This window comes from Gymnoscopelus microlampas (assembly GCF_963454915.1).
Source record: "Gymnoscopelus microlampas genome assembly, chromosome: 7".
Taxonomy (NCBI): Eukaryota; Metazoa; Chordata; class Actinopteri; order Myctophiformes; family Myctophidae; genus Gymnoscopelus; species Gymnoscopelus microlampas.
In genome coordinates, this window is record NC_139944.1 from 51,783,852 (window position 1) to 51,799,018 (window position 15,167).

Genomic DNA, 15,167 nt, shown 5'->3' on the forward strand with positions numbered 1-15,167 from the left:
CTTATGCACCTTATAGTTATGCCTTATGTAACCTTGTGTACATACTGTTCAGCCTGGAGTATGCCATGCTGCTATAGTCGCAAGCAACTTAGATGCTATAATGCTATATCAATAAGTTACAATAACCCCCATTGACAGCCCATTCAAGAAACAGGAACGTCCTATCCGATTGTATTAAACCAGACAGAGGTCTTCAACAGGGGGTCCGGGACCCCTCGGGGGTCCTCAGAGTTACTACAGGGGGGCCGCCAAATCTTTGTGTGATAGAATATTTGTTTTTACATTAACCACCTGAACCCTAGCATCCCTATTCTAAGGGGAACTTTAGCCGAAAATAGCCAAGCTTGTAGATCTGCTATTTTCAGGCAAAGAGAGGGGGGAAAAGAGCAGACTAAGTATAGTGAAAGTTGATTTAGTATTGAGGGTTTAAGTGGTTAAATGTCTGAAAATACACATTAACATGAAACCAACATCTATGAAAAGCAACACAAGTTTATGCAATATATAGTGGGGGTCCCTGCTTCATCACTCTCTCAAGAGAGGGGGTCCTTGGGCTGAAAACGTTGAAGACCCCTGTATTAAACCCCTATAAACTCTCCAATATTGCACCTGCACGGAACGGATAGCTCGGGTTATCTTCTTTGTCAAGTTTTTGTTTGATAAATATCCACGTCGTCATGTCAGTGGTGGAAGAAGTACTCAGATATTTTACTTAAGTAAAAGTAGCAATACCACAATAGAAAAAATACTCTGTTTACAAGTAAAAGGCCTGTGTTCAAAATGTTACTTGAGCTAAAGTATTGACATCAAAATATATATACTTACAGTACCAAAAGTAAAAGTACTACAATGTTTGAAAATAGCAGATCTACAAGTTCACAACGCGTTGCAATGCCACACGTTGTGAGCTTGTAGATCGGCTGTTTCACCCGTTTTCAAATAGCCTATGTATAAAATAGGGCTGAAGTGGTTCATGACGTATGTTTTATAATCTAACAATTTATATCTGCAAATTAACTAGTAAAGGTATCATATAATTGTAGTGGAGTAAAAGTACAATATTTTCCTCAGAGATGTGGTGGAGTAAAAAGTAAAAGTATTGAGAATTGGAGATACTCCAGTAAAGTAAAAGTACCTCAAAATTGTACTCAAGTACAGTACTTGAGTCAATGTAATTAGTTACGTCACGTCACTGCAAGTTATGAGTCATAACATGCAGTGGTGTGAAGTAACTAATAACGTATGACCTACTTTCTCTCTGTTGTTTTGGGGTGCGCTGGTTTCAGCACACCGCAACCCCATCTTGTGTGTTGGCTAGTGAGGTGCGTCCTAACGAGACCTGACAGAATGGGTTTCATTGCGCGCATACTGGTTGCACGCATACTGGTTCTTATCAGTGTGACGTCGTCTGTTAAGGGGTCTATTAGCTAATCATTTTAACCACTTTATCCATATTTTACACTTTGGCTATTAAAAAATACCAGATGTACAACTTAAGCTCACAGCATCACTTCGTGCCGCCCTGCGAGCTTGTAGCCTACTTCTGGTATTAAAAAAAAAATCTATTTAAAATCTTATTTTTTCCCCCACATACATTGTCAAAACATTATCAGATGGGGGTCCGCGGCCAATTACGTATCAATTTGGGGGTCCTTGACATGAAAAAGTTTGAGAACCTAGTGGAATCACCTGTTTGCACACAATGCAACAGGACGTTCAGTAATTCAAAACGAGCGCTTCTAAACTCCAACACATGGAATTTATCGACAGAAAGCAGCTCAATAACATGACAACGGTGGATTAATATGAAACAAAACCTTGACAGTCAGACACACAAAGGATAACCCAAGCTGTCCGTACAGGTGCAATGTTGGAGTTTAAAGTGGTTTAATACAATCAGAGAGGACTTTTCTGTTTCCATGAATGGGCTGTCAACGGAGTTCAATGTAAACCTGTGTGACGCGACAGTAGATTCTGATGAGGAATGCTCGCCACCTGCTGGTGACTTGACGACAGTACACACAGATGGGTAGCTGGTGAATAATATGATACACCTGAAGACACAGTGGTGGGGAAAGTACTCACACTTTTTACTTAAGTAAAAGTATCAATACTGCAAGGTAGAAATACTTTTGTTACAAGTAAGAGTCCGGAATTCAACATTTACTTGAGTAAAAGTACAACATCACAGGCTATTGGTATCAAAATGTACTTAAAGTAGGCTACTAAAAGTGGGCACAGCAGTGTGTAAAAGTGGCCACAGTATAGGCAGCAGCACTCACGTGTAAAAGTGATGCATCCACATCGCATTAAAGATGTCAGATGCCGTTGGGTTTTCGTCCCAGTGTGGAGGAGCTTATGATGTTTACTGTGATCTCTCGACATACAGTATATAATCATTTGTTTCTGTTGTGTGAAACAATAATAGATCTCAAAGCACTTGTCCACCAAACAAACCCCACCTGACCTCCAGTCTCTGTCATCAGAAGGTCAGAACTGAAAGAGCTTATATATGATCATGGTAGCAGGGTCTGCTGGCTCATGCGGCTGCAGCCCATCAAGCCTAATTGATGAGAATAGCAGATCTCCAGTCACATCCGCGAGGCGTTGTGAGCTTGTATGTCAGCTTTAGGCAGTATGTCTGCCTCACCAGCCAATAAGAGGAGGTTGAAGTAACTGAAACCAATGCTACTCAAAACAACAGGTTTGGGGAATTGGGGATATGTTGATTAGGCCTACATGAAACGGTCTCATATAAACACTGGCTATTCCAAAGTTGCAGATCTACAAGCCTGTGAACTTGTAGATCTGATATACACTCCCCAAACATGCGATGCCCCCTCCCTCCCTCCCTAAATGCAAAACCGCCCTGAAAACCCACTTGTTCAGAATTGAGTTGACTTGGTTTCAACTCTTGTTTTTAGTGTTTTATTGCTTTTGATTCTTATCTTACTTGCTTGTCTTGGTTTTCTCCCCCTAATAAAGTTGCTGTTTTTTCACCCTCTCCCCCTGGCCCCCACACACGTAAAGTGACTTTGAGTACTTAGAAAAGCGCTATATAAATTCCAGGAATTATTGTTATATATTTGTTTCTTTAAATGCCTAACAACCAGTTTTCACGTCCAACATGTGTTAGTCTTCAGCTGTGTTGTCTCTGAAATAAAAGCAAACAAATTCACAGAAATCAGTCATCCATGTCTATTCATATAATAACTATGTTTATTAAACAGCATGCAGTAGGCTATAACCATTCCTAATCACCAGGATAGGAACCTAAAGCCTATAATGAAGAATCACTCAAAAATAATGCACTGCTTGTTTTTTTGAGATCCGATCTTATATCGCTGGATATGGTCTGCTTTCTATTTACTTTGAGGATGATGACCTGTAGGCTACTGCACATGAGATGCTATTTTAGGTCTCATTACTTATGAAAGGAACACTGCATTCCTTTATTTTCTTTATCATGCTTTTAGAATGGCATTTAAAAAAAACTCTACACAAAGAACAAAGAAAAACACCAGATGACCTTATAAGGGGATGACCTTTTTATTTCATTCAGATTCTCTGTACAGTTTCATTGATCATTTTTACACACATAGCTCTACAAATAAAACAAAATAAGTTGTGGAAAAGCAATAAACATTCACCTCGATTCACCTCGATATCTTCCCATACTGTGGTGGGTTGAACCACAAAATAAATAACACACACACACACACACACACACACACACACACACACACACACACACACACACACACACACACTGATGGACTGTTGGGAGGACAGATGGCAGTCAAGGTGAGGGAACAGAAAGGGGAATTACCGCCTTGCAGGACCCCAAACCGAGACTCACACATACTCGCAAAACACATGCTAGTGCACTCACACAAGCACCCAGGCACGTATGCACTGAAATACACACGTGCACGCGTGCACGCACACACACACACACACACACACACACACACACACACACACACACACACACACACACACACACACGCACGCACACACACACAAGAACTAGCCATGCCTGCACACACATAAACAGGCATACAAAAAGGTACATGGAACAAAAAGGCACTGGCAACAGGAACAGCATGGACACAGAATGTCATGTAACAGTATAGGGGGACACAGAATGTCGTGTAACAGTTAAGGGGGACACATAATGTTGTGTAACAGTATTAGAGGGGAACAGATCTTTAAGGGCTGGGTTCAGGAAGATGCTGATGGTCATGTGCTTATGAACAATAAAAGGGCCTCATTCATCAGCATTTCCTTATGTAGATTGATTAAAGTACACTGCGAAATCCGGGGTGTCGATTCAACTATTAAGAGTGTAAAATTTGATCCTTACGGGTCAATCTGTGCACTGTCAAGAGTTGAACTTCCACCGATGTGTGAAACGTCCTGGTGAAAATGAATTTAATGCATGAAACATGCATTCCAAACGCTTTCCAAGACTTGTGACCCTCATCTTATAGGCTGCTGAAATATTTTTTGATTACATAACTACGGTTTTCTTGTGCCTCTTTATTTCCTGATAAGTGAGGCCCAATGATAAAACAGATATGCATTTAATCCAACATTATTTACATTATCCTCACCAGTGAGCTCACACACACACCCATGTGTAATAATAACCGTACAAAAACAATAAGGATATCTATTTTAATTGTAATACCAAAGTTAATCTTTCACACTCTTTTTTTCTCAATATCTCTACATATATATATATATATATATATATATATAGTATATATACATATGCATCACAAACACAGATTTTCATTGGTACATCATAGTCATATTTCATGGTTTGAATTCCCTTATATGAAAAACACAGCAACGCATGCCCTACTTTCTTTATTTTCTACAGAGTCACGGGCCATTCTGTATTATGTGCAAAAAAAACTAGGGTTAACCTATAAATATGTCATTTCTAATAATGTCTCTCTCTACCCTTTTTTAAAGCCCCACTCCACAGATCTGTCCCCATAAGCTTTGGTGTAAAATCCGTTCACATTCAAATTACAACCCATGATGTGATAACAAGGTAAAGTGTACTAGTACTGATAAAGGCCCGACGCCGTCATGGGGGGGGGTCAGGGGGGGGGTCATGGAACGTGAGAAGAGAAGAAGAGAAAGTCACAGTTATGCTGTCTGCAGGTATAAAAAGGGAAAGGCGTATAATAGGGCCGTATTTGGGCACAAACTGGACAACTTCTCTGCAGCTTCAGTCAGTTCTACACGAATGTCTGTTCTCTGACGCCTGATAGTGATGTCGTTGTCGTTCACGATCGATTCGTTCAAAAGAACTAGTTAATTTGCCGCGAACGAGCTCATTCACTTTCTGAAACTGTTAGGCTCACGCGCGACGTAAAAAAAAGAAAAATGCTCCCGCGATGGTGTTTTACACACATTATAAAACATACATTAACCACTTCAGCCCTATTTTATACCTAGGCTATTTGAAAATAGACGATCTACAAGCTCACAACGCGTTGCCGTTGTGAGCTTGTAGATCTGCTATTTTCAAATATGTTAGTACTTTTACTTTTGGTACTTTAAGTGTATTTTGATGCCAATACTTTTGTACTTTTACTCAAGTACATTTTGAACACTAGAAAATAGCGCTACTGAGCGAGAACGTGAACGAATCATCTGAACGAATCATTGCCGTGAACGTGAACAAAATCTATACTTTGCTGCACGCCAGTGTCACATGAAAACGGCCGATCTACAAGCTCACAATGCATTGCGACGCGTTGTGAGCGTGTAGATCAGTTACTTTCGACCACGCAAAAACACTGACGTGCAACTAAGTATAAATCAGACTTAAATCAAAGCACTCAATGCCTATGCCAGTGAAGTCTTCTAAAGCATGGCTCAAGGGTATAGGACACACCCTCTCGTCACAATAGACATGTCAAGCAGAGATAATAATGGCACCCTTCGGGGGCAGAGTTGTTTTTTTGGGAGGGTCCACACACAGCGAGACCCCTCCACCCAAAATGTACCGTGTCTTTGTTTTTTAGGGCTTGTCGTTAGTCAAACACAGGGTCCCTGAGAACAATCGGCCAAACAGACAAAGCTCTCTGTTTCGTTCCACTCGCCCCAATCATCATCGTTCTAACACCCAACAACAGTAAAGCCTCCCACCGCATCCTAAAGTACCGTGTTGTGTATGCCATTGTTCAAAACCTCACGCCCCATCGCTGTGATTGGCTTAAAGAGCAGGAGTGAGCACGGAGGGAGCACTCGTGTTGGTCCAGATGATAATAACCTATTCTGTCCACCACAGCTTGCCAACTCAGACGCCGCGCTCGTCGACGTGCCTGCCTTGTTCTTCAATCTCAAGCGATTTAAAAAAGTAATTTGTTGTAAAACCCTTGCAGGACGACAAAAAGGAGTGCGGCCGCCAAAGAATTGGCTTAGGAATGGCATACACGCTACAATACCTCACTGGCAACCCTGTTCGCTGTAAACTCTTCCTTCTTAAACAGAACCACGCTTGGACAAGACGTGATAAAAGAATACATTCATACTTAGTCACACGACGGCTGTCACGCACCGAAAACAGCCGAACTACAGTATACGTTCACAATACGTTGCGTTAGCGACGCGCTTTGAGCTCGCGGGTCAGCTATTTTCGGTGTGCGGACGCCGTTTTGACAGAGCATAAATTATGCATTAGATGCCGCCATTCACATCGAGTTATTATCACACATTCCAAAAGTTACACCGAGTTATGATTGTCCTTCCTACCCGAGAAAGATACTACTGTATAAAAAGATACACGTAGCTCCTCCGTTTGCAAGTCCAAGTATTCTGTGCAGGCGCGTTGGGGACAGGAGCAGAGGGGAGAGTCATGCATAAGTAACACTTGCAGTAGCAGCAGCAGTAGCAGAAAAAAATAAGGATAAGAATACGAATAATTCTTAAAAAACGAAACAAAACATTATCGGCTAAGAGACCACATCCTATCAGTCCTTCCGGGAACTGAAGTCCGGAGATCTGAAGCCAAGATTTCTGAAGATTCCTCCGTGTGCCTCATTGGAGATGAGAAGGCAATATCTGTCCAGTCATCTGCCAGACCACACGCACGTTCGTGCACACACACACACACACACGCAAATTTCACATGCATCTCTCGCATCCCCTGATTTTTCACTTGAGCAGGTGGATGGAACGATGAAATGATCTGAATGTGTCCTGAGAAAATGTGTGTGTGTGTGTGTGTGTGTGTGTGTGTGTGTGTGTGTGTGTGTGTGTGTGTGTGTGTGTGTGTGTGTGCGTGCGTGCGTGCGTGTGTGGGGGTGTGCGCACGTGCGTGGAGGGCATGTCCACGTTCAGCTCTGGCTCTAGTGGTCTCCAAATAGACGGGAGGAGGGGTCAGTCATTTTAAAGGTTAGTCTCTCCTCTCCCTGGGTTGAGGTGGTAAGGTCAGAAAGGTGAGGAGGAGGGGGGGTGGGGGGTGGCGGGGGGTCAGGGATTGTGTTGCTGTAGCGCCCTCTGTAGTTTCTGGCGGTACACGCCGTACTTGTGCTCCACCACCTGCACGCGCGCCGCCTCCTCCTTCTCCAGGATGACCAGGAAATTCTGCAGCTCGTGCACCGAAAACGCATGCCACTGTATATGAGAGAGAGAGAGAGAGAGAGAGAGAGAGAGACAGAGAGAGAGAGGGAGAGAGAGAGATGAGTGAGTGGATGGAAAAGTGATGGAAACGGAAAGAAAAGGATTGGGAGGTTAGGAAATTGTTTCGAAGCAGATGATTACAAGCATGTGTGTGCGTGGTGTGTGTGTGTAATGTATAATAGCATCTTAAAGGGATAGTTCCAATAATTTGATGACCAGCGGACCGGTAGGCAGCGGTTCCGGTACGAGACACAAAGGAGACTCTTTGTGTCTCCTACCAGAACCGCTGCCGGTCATCAAATTATTGTCTTAGGAATGTGACAAAAAAATAATAATCCATGAATTCAAGTCTCCATGGGGTGACTAATCGATAGAAGAAAAAGTCATTTTGGGGGTGGACTATGCCTTTAAGGATGCTATTATACAGCTTGGTTACAAATAGTAAACTGCTTGTGTTCATATTTGGAAGCCTCTGTAATGTCCATAAATTAGTGGAGAGAGGCCTGCCTGCAGATGGCAGGAAAGCCCAAGCCAAGAGCTAATATCTGTTCAGTGTCTGTGATAATTGGCACTCACAGAGACCATGCTTCCTGTATCCGTGATCTGTATCCTGAAACACTTGCTGTTAAAAGTTTGTGCATCTATACTATTGTTTGTGTTCCAAGAATCTCTTGTTAAATATGAACGCAGATAAAGACGTTAAAAGTTCTTCTCACCTCGACCTCTGTGGACTCGTTCTCCTTGAGGACGAAGGTGAGCAGGTCTGAGTCCGTCCCCGCCACCAGCCTCAGGGCGAGGGGACACTCCGTCAGAGGAAGCTTCTGGAACAGATCTGCACAAAATGGATGAGAAACACAGTGTTACAGTGTACCACACCATCTGCTTCCAGCCAGTGTATTAGACTTGCATCGGCCAACCTTGGCCTGGGCAATATATCAATATTATATCGTTGCTGGCAGAAACATCTTATCTCCAAATTTTAAGTTTTTGTATTTACAGCATCACAGAAAAGCATCAAAAGTATAGCAGATCTACAAGCTTGAGATATTTTGAACATATAACGTTTCCACCCAACAGAGACGATATCAATATTGTGATATAAGGCAACATAGATCGTCTGGGATTTGGGATGTTATAATTTTGTGATATGACGAAAGCATTGTCTTTTCCTGGTTTGAATCTGTTTGGCGGGGGGGGGGGTAGTATCGTCAGAATATAAAATTATCGTCACAATATCAATAGATATCAAGGTATTTAGTAAAAAAATAGTTATATTCGCCTTTTTTAACCCATTCAATCCGGAGACGCATCTCTGTCATTTTAGATTTCTTTGGCTATTCAATAATAGCGGGTGCATTTCTCCTTTCCGACATGTCGCCTTTCCGACGTTGACGAACCCTATACCTAACCCTAACCCTAACCCTAACCGCACGCGGAAGCCACTAGTCGGAGTGGTGAGATGTCGGAATGGAGAGTGAACACCAATAATAGCAGATATACAAGCTCATAGCACGGCACAGAGTGCCGCGCTTTGAGCTTGTATGCTGTATCTGCTATTTGTTTTTAATCATGCAAATGTGTGCAATATATATATTTTAAAGCGAACATTTGTAACTCAAATCTTTGCTTCTGGGGGGTCCCTGGAACAAAATATTTTACAAATGTTCGCTTTAAAAAATATATATTTAAAGATTTGCACAAACTTTCACGATAAAAAAATAAATAGCAGATCTACAAGCTCATAGCGTGGCACTCGACTCGTGTCGCGCTATGAGCTTGTATATCTGTTATTTTGGAATAGCCAAAGAAATCTAAAATGACACAGATGCGTTCCCGGACTGAATGGGTTAAATTTCGAAAAAACATGCGATTGGTCTCACCTTGCCCGTCGCGGTGCGTCTGCCTGTAGAGGGCGAACTTGCGGGGGTTGTCCAGCACCATGAACTTCTTCAGCAGCCCCTGGATGACCTCCTTGACCGTGGTGAAGGAGGCGATGTGCAGCTGCTTCACGCAGTCCGACGGCAGGTAGAACGACGTCCTCCTGTCCCCCGCCGCGCTGTCCGACCCCCCCGCCGTCCCCCCGTCTTCCCCCGAGGCGGACGCCGGCCGGCCGGGGTCCCGCTCAGGCACCGTGACGGGCCGACTGAGCCTCAGGTGGACCTTGATGAAGCCTGTGTACGACCCGTCTGACGCCTGGGACATGGAGACACAAAGACACATTTTGATACGTTATTCACAAACCTTTCAGGCAGTGGTGGAAAAAGTACTCAAATGTCTTTACTTAAGTATCAATAGTGCAATGTAAAAATACTTCGTTAAATGTAAAAGTCTGGATTTCAAAATTCACTTGAGTAAAAGTACAAAAGTATTGGTATCAAAATGTACTTAAAGTACCAGAAGTGGAACGTACTCATTATGCAGAATGTCCAGTTTCACAACCTTTCAAATGTATAAAAATCTTTGGAAAATAGCAGATCTACAAGCTCACACAATAAGTTCTGGGTTGCAGCTTTAAATGAACACTCAGGATCTTTGCAGTGTGCGTGTGCGCCACCTTTCCTTTCATAGGAATCAAGATCAACTCACCAATTTCATTGGTCCGTTCTCGGAGACCTGAGCGTTGTACTCCTCTATCCTGGATCGCACTTCCTCCTCGGAGAGCGCCTTCGTCCCCGTCGTCCCCGACACAGACACCTCTTTTGCCTCATTCTGTTGTGAGAGAGAGCGAGAGCGAGAGAGAGAGGGGAGGGAGTCAGTAAAACGGATGGCACTTTTCTTGGCTGTCAACAACACAATCCCATTATTAACCACCACCAGCAGATGGCGATCTGCTTCAAACACAAGCTAAGGGTTATAAGGTGCTCCTCTTCAGTGCAGGATTTAGTTCACCTGTAGCAGAAGGCTCAGCAGTAACACAGTCACCATGACATCCTCACCATCCCACTCATTCCAGGATATGAAACACATCCTCCTAAGTGGATTATTGTCTCTTTAGGGTAACCACATAACCTGTGATGTTTTTTTTTATCTTGTTTAGGTTTCCATTATAACTAGTACCAACCTTGAAGGAGGAGGTATAGTGTACATCACAAAAACATATAAATACTAGAAAATGTGCTCCTCGGAGCACAGGTCTCCGCCAGTACTGTTCCTGATTAATCCTGTCTTACCTCACTTCAAAAGATATAAATGATCTTTTGAAGTGACACACCTATTTATAGGCCTCTATTTCATCATGCGTCTCGCTAGCCAATCAAAGCACACCCTTTCAACATATTGTCACGTGTCACGTGAAGCTTGACCAATGTTAGCTTGGTGGACACACGGAAGGACGAGAACGAAAACACAGTCTCTTGGCGGAGACAATAATATAAATATAAAACACATACAAAAAAGCTATAATGGCCGATCTACAAGCTTACAGCCTCTTCTTTATTATAACAAAAAGTTAAGTTCTGTTAGTTCTGGGTTGCCAGAACTCCGGTTTAGTACATCCTTCTGTGAAGGTTTAGGTTCTAAAAACCTTATCTGGCTGAAACCAAGTGGTAGCTTATGGAAACTAATCCGTCCATAATTTCCTGTGAAATACCTTACACAGCATGGCACAGTTCACTTCGTTCTTGCAGTAAAAATAGAGCCATTAGATACTGTAAATCTGACTGGTTTTCTTGGCTTGCCTTGCCCTGGGCTTGCTTAGATCATTGTACACTACAGTGTGATCACACTGTCCTCTCCCTGACATGTGATAAGAGTGTACATATGTGTATGTGTGTCCCTTCAGGGGTCCACGGGGGTCTCTGACAGTTTAAGGCCACTGTTATATATCTCACCAGCTTCTTAGAAGTCAGCCCGATGAGAGAATAAGAATGATTCTTCAGTATGGACTGTCCCTGTGACAGACTAGCATTGTGTCCAGAGGGTTTAACATCAAGCTGCCTCACGCTAAGGACTACTAAAATTCTTTACTTAAGTAAAAGTACCAATACTACAATATAGAAATACTCTATTACAAGTAAAAGGCCGGAATTAAAAAATGACTTGAGTGAAAGTACAAAAGTATTGGCATCAAAATATACTTAAAAGTACCAAAAGTAAAAGTACTAAAATGTTTGAAAATAGCAGATCTACAAGCTTACAACGTGTCGACGCGTTGTGAGCTTGTAGATCGTCTATTTTCAAATAGCCTACTGTAGGTATAAAATAGTGCTTAAGTGGTTAATGTATGTTTTATAATGTAATAATTTATATATGCAAACTAACTAGTAAGTAAAGTTTTCAAATAATTGTAGTGGAGTAAAAGTACAATATTTTCCTCTGAGATATAGTGGAGTAGAAGTAAAAGTACTCACAATTGGAAATATTCCAGTAAAGTAAAAGTACCTCAACATGTACTTAGTTACTTTACACCTCTGCTCCTGCCCTATGGGCCTCAGGGCTCGGCAAGGCTTACTTACAGTATAGACTTGTGGATTAAAGCAAAAACAAAATCTCACCACTGAAAATGTTTGTATGACTAAGTCCTAATGTGAGATGTGAAAAGGACACTTCGTGCCACACTGCGCGCTTGTAGATCTGGTATTTTTGAAACTGTTTTGAAGAATTTTGTAGAATTTTGCAATTTTTAACACAAAACTTCTCTTCTGGGGGTCCCTGGCACAAAAACATTTCAAGTGGGGGTCCACGGCCAAATGTGTATCAATTTAGGGGTCCTTGGCATGAAAAAGGTTGAAAACCACTGCACTAGATAACAGTTAGTCAGGATGTCACGGGTGAATTATTCTTGTTACCCTTGGTCTAAATAGTGCAGTGGCTTTTTTATATTTTCAGGTCAAGGACCCCCAAAATGATATGTGTTTGGGAGTCCTCAGGGTGTTATCAACAGCTGCTATTTCCACTATTTTTGAAAATGTTTGAAAATATTTGAAGATGGAAACGATTATGACGATTATGCACAAAAGAAAATGCAATTGCGATGATCTCAAATAACTACCGATGTGGTGATTATGTAATAATTGTGACAGGCCTATAGAGAGAGGATGGAAATGAATAAGATGAAGGGAGGTGAATGAATGAATGAGGAGAAGAGGGGGGAGTAGGGAGGGACTAAGGAGGCAGGAAAGATGGGGAGGCAGCTTGATGTGGTGGTGGTGGTGGTGGGGGGGGTTGGGGGGGTCGTTGAAAAGGGGTGAGGGATGATGATGATGAAAGCGAGGCTTGCTGAGCCAGCCTTAGCAACACAGGGTTTGACTGGGTTATTTATAGACTGTGTGTTGGTGGGGATGCATCCTTCTGGCGCTAACGCACAGAACGCTGGTGATTTCTCCCTCCTCTCTCTCTCTCTCTCTCTCTCCCTCTCTCTCTCTCTCCCTCTGTTCGCTTGCATTTTTCTGGGGCATGAGAGTGGTGAGGCGGAGAGAGAGAGGGACACAGAGAGAGACAGAGAGAGAGAGAGAGAGTTAAGAGAATGCAGGCCAAGAATGTTTGTATGTATTGGGAGTCCCTCAGGGTTGTGATGCTGATGAGAGTGAATCACAGCATCCTTCTTCATCACAGATGCAGAGTGTTAACTACTTAATAATAAGCTCTATATATACTTGGTTGTACGAAGCGAAAATAGCCGATCTACAAGCTCCCAATTAGGGAATGTCCGATATTGCCTTTTTGCCAATTTTCCAATATTGTCCAACTCTTCATTTACGATATCAACCGATACCGATATATGAAGGCTTTCTTTAACCAAAACTAATGTCAGATAACAACATCACGTATCTACTGTTACACATTATGCCTTATATTCTAATAGAATTATTAGGCAAAATGTCTTAATTCCACGACAAAAAAACGATACCGATATTGTCGGACATCTCTACTTCCAATGCATCGCGTCACGGCCCACTGTGAGCTTGTAGATTGGCTATTTTAGAGAATGTTGAAACGTCTTGGAAATACTGGCCTATAATTACATGTCCATAATAGGGAGGGACGGCAGGTTGAAAGAGGTCAATGCGGTCAAATCGAGTTTGCATGTGTGGGAGTGCAGTGCGCATACGTGAGTGTTTGTGTGCACCCAAGCGAATGTGATTCAGTTGCTGTGTGTGTGTGTGTGTGTGTGTGTGTGCGCGCGCGCGCGCGCGTGCGTGTGTGTGTGTGTGTGTGTGTCTGTCAGTCTGAGGAATTTAATTGCTAATGAAGGACACAAGCTTATCTCAAACTCATTCTGGCCTGAATTCAGCAGACTGAGGACGGCGATAACATTCTAAGCCGCAGACAAGAGATAGAGGAGCCAGGACAGAACCCTGTGTGCGTGTGTGTGTGTGCGTGCACGTGTGCACACGTGTGTGTGTGTGTGTGTGTGTGTGTGTGTGTGTGTGTGTGTGTGTGTGTGTGTGTGTGTGTGTGTGTGTGTGTGTGTGTACGTGCGTGTGTACTGAGGCAATGAGGACAGGAAGTTCCAGTCCTGGAACAGATTCTACCTTCCTTATTAGATTATTGTCTCTCTTTCTCTTTGTTTTGTGTGTGTGTTCCTGTGTGAAGTTAATGAGGCCTGCTGTATCATGGCAAAAGGCCCTAGCCGGGGCGTTGCAGTGGAAGGAACAAACACTAAATGAAACAAAAAACTAACTGGGACTGAATGTCATCAACACACAGCATCAAATCCCCTTTAATTGGGAAGCGAGGGCACGAGTTTCCTTCCTTTCCTTCCTTAGTGGCAGCGGTGGCCTAGTGGTTAGAGGGGCGGCCTTGATACCGGAAGGTCCCTAGTTGGATTCCCCAATTCATCACATCAATCATGAATCACCGCTGAATAGCCCTTGAGCAAGGCTTCCATGCAGGGTCCGGCTGGAAACAAGCTTCGTGCTTAGTCCGACACCCTGGGTAAACAACAAACTTTGCTTTGCTTTGCTTCCCTCGTGACGCATGTTGCTGATGAAAGGCATTAGAGTTGTGTTTGTTCCTTGTTATTGTAAACAAGAAGTTTGTCTGATCTGATCGGATGGACTTTGGACTGTCAGAGATGTTATTTTGAGCGCTGTTAACCCATTCAATCGAGGAACGCATCTCTGTCATTTTAAAGTTCTTTGGGCTATTCAAAAATAGCAGATCTACAAGCCCGTAGCGCAGCAACGAGTGCCGTGCTACGAGCTTGTAGATGAGCTATTTTTGAAAAATCGTGAAAATGTGTGAAAATCTTTGAATATATATATATAACATTCTTAGCAACATATTTTGAGGGTCCTTGACATGAAAAAAGTTTGAGGACCACTGATGTCAAAGCAACATTTATTTTTTATTTTTTAAACAGTTAGGATTTAGAAGGCATTTGTAGAATCCCCCAGAAGCAAAGATTTGAGTTAAAATGTAAATCATATATTATAATGTAAATCATATATTATAATGTAAATCATATATATTCAAAGATTTGCACACATTTTGACAAAAAATAAATAAATAGCAGATCTACAAGCTCATAGCGCGGCACTCGGTGCCGCGCTATGAGCTTGTATATCTGCTATTTTTTA

The 15,167-nt window shown here is 42.5% G+C and overlaps 1 protein-coding gene across 2 annotated transcripts in view; it reads right to left on the reverse strand.

The window, feature by feature from the left end:
• Positions 1-3,525: 3,525 nt before the first annotated feature.
• The window catches only part of LOC311049726 (ras association domain-containing protein 5-like), a 78,124-nt gene continuing 66,482 nt past the window's right edge, over positions 3,526-15,167 (reverse strand). Inside the window, exons 3-7 of one of the 2 annotated variants that reach the window (XR_014601225.1) lie at positions 10,234-10,356; positions 9,528-9,840; positions 8,364-8,479; positions 5,862-7,641; positions 3,526-5,707 (exon numbers count right to left, since the gene is read on the reverse strand). Coding sequence is in view for 1 of the 2 variants with exons in the window: in XM_084063528.1 (XP_083919654.1) it covers positions 7,498-7,641; positions 8,364-8,479; positions 9,528-9,840; positions 10,234-10,356 (696 nt within the window). In the remaining variant the exon portion in view is untranslated. Of the gene's footprint in view, positions 7,642-8,363; positions 8,480-9,527; positions 9,841-10,233; positions 10,357-15,167 lie in introns of both variants that reach the window. The other variant, XM_084063528.1, reaches the window with a different exon arrangement.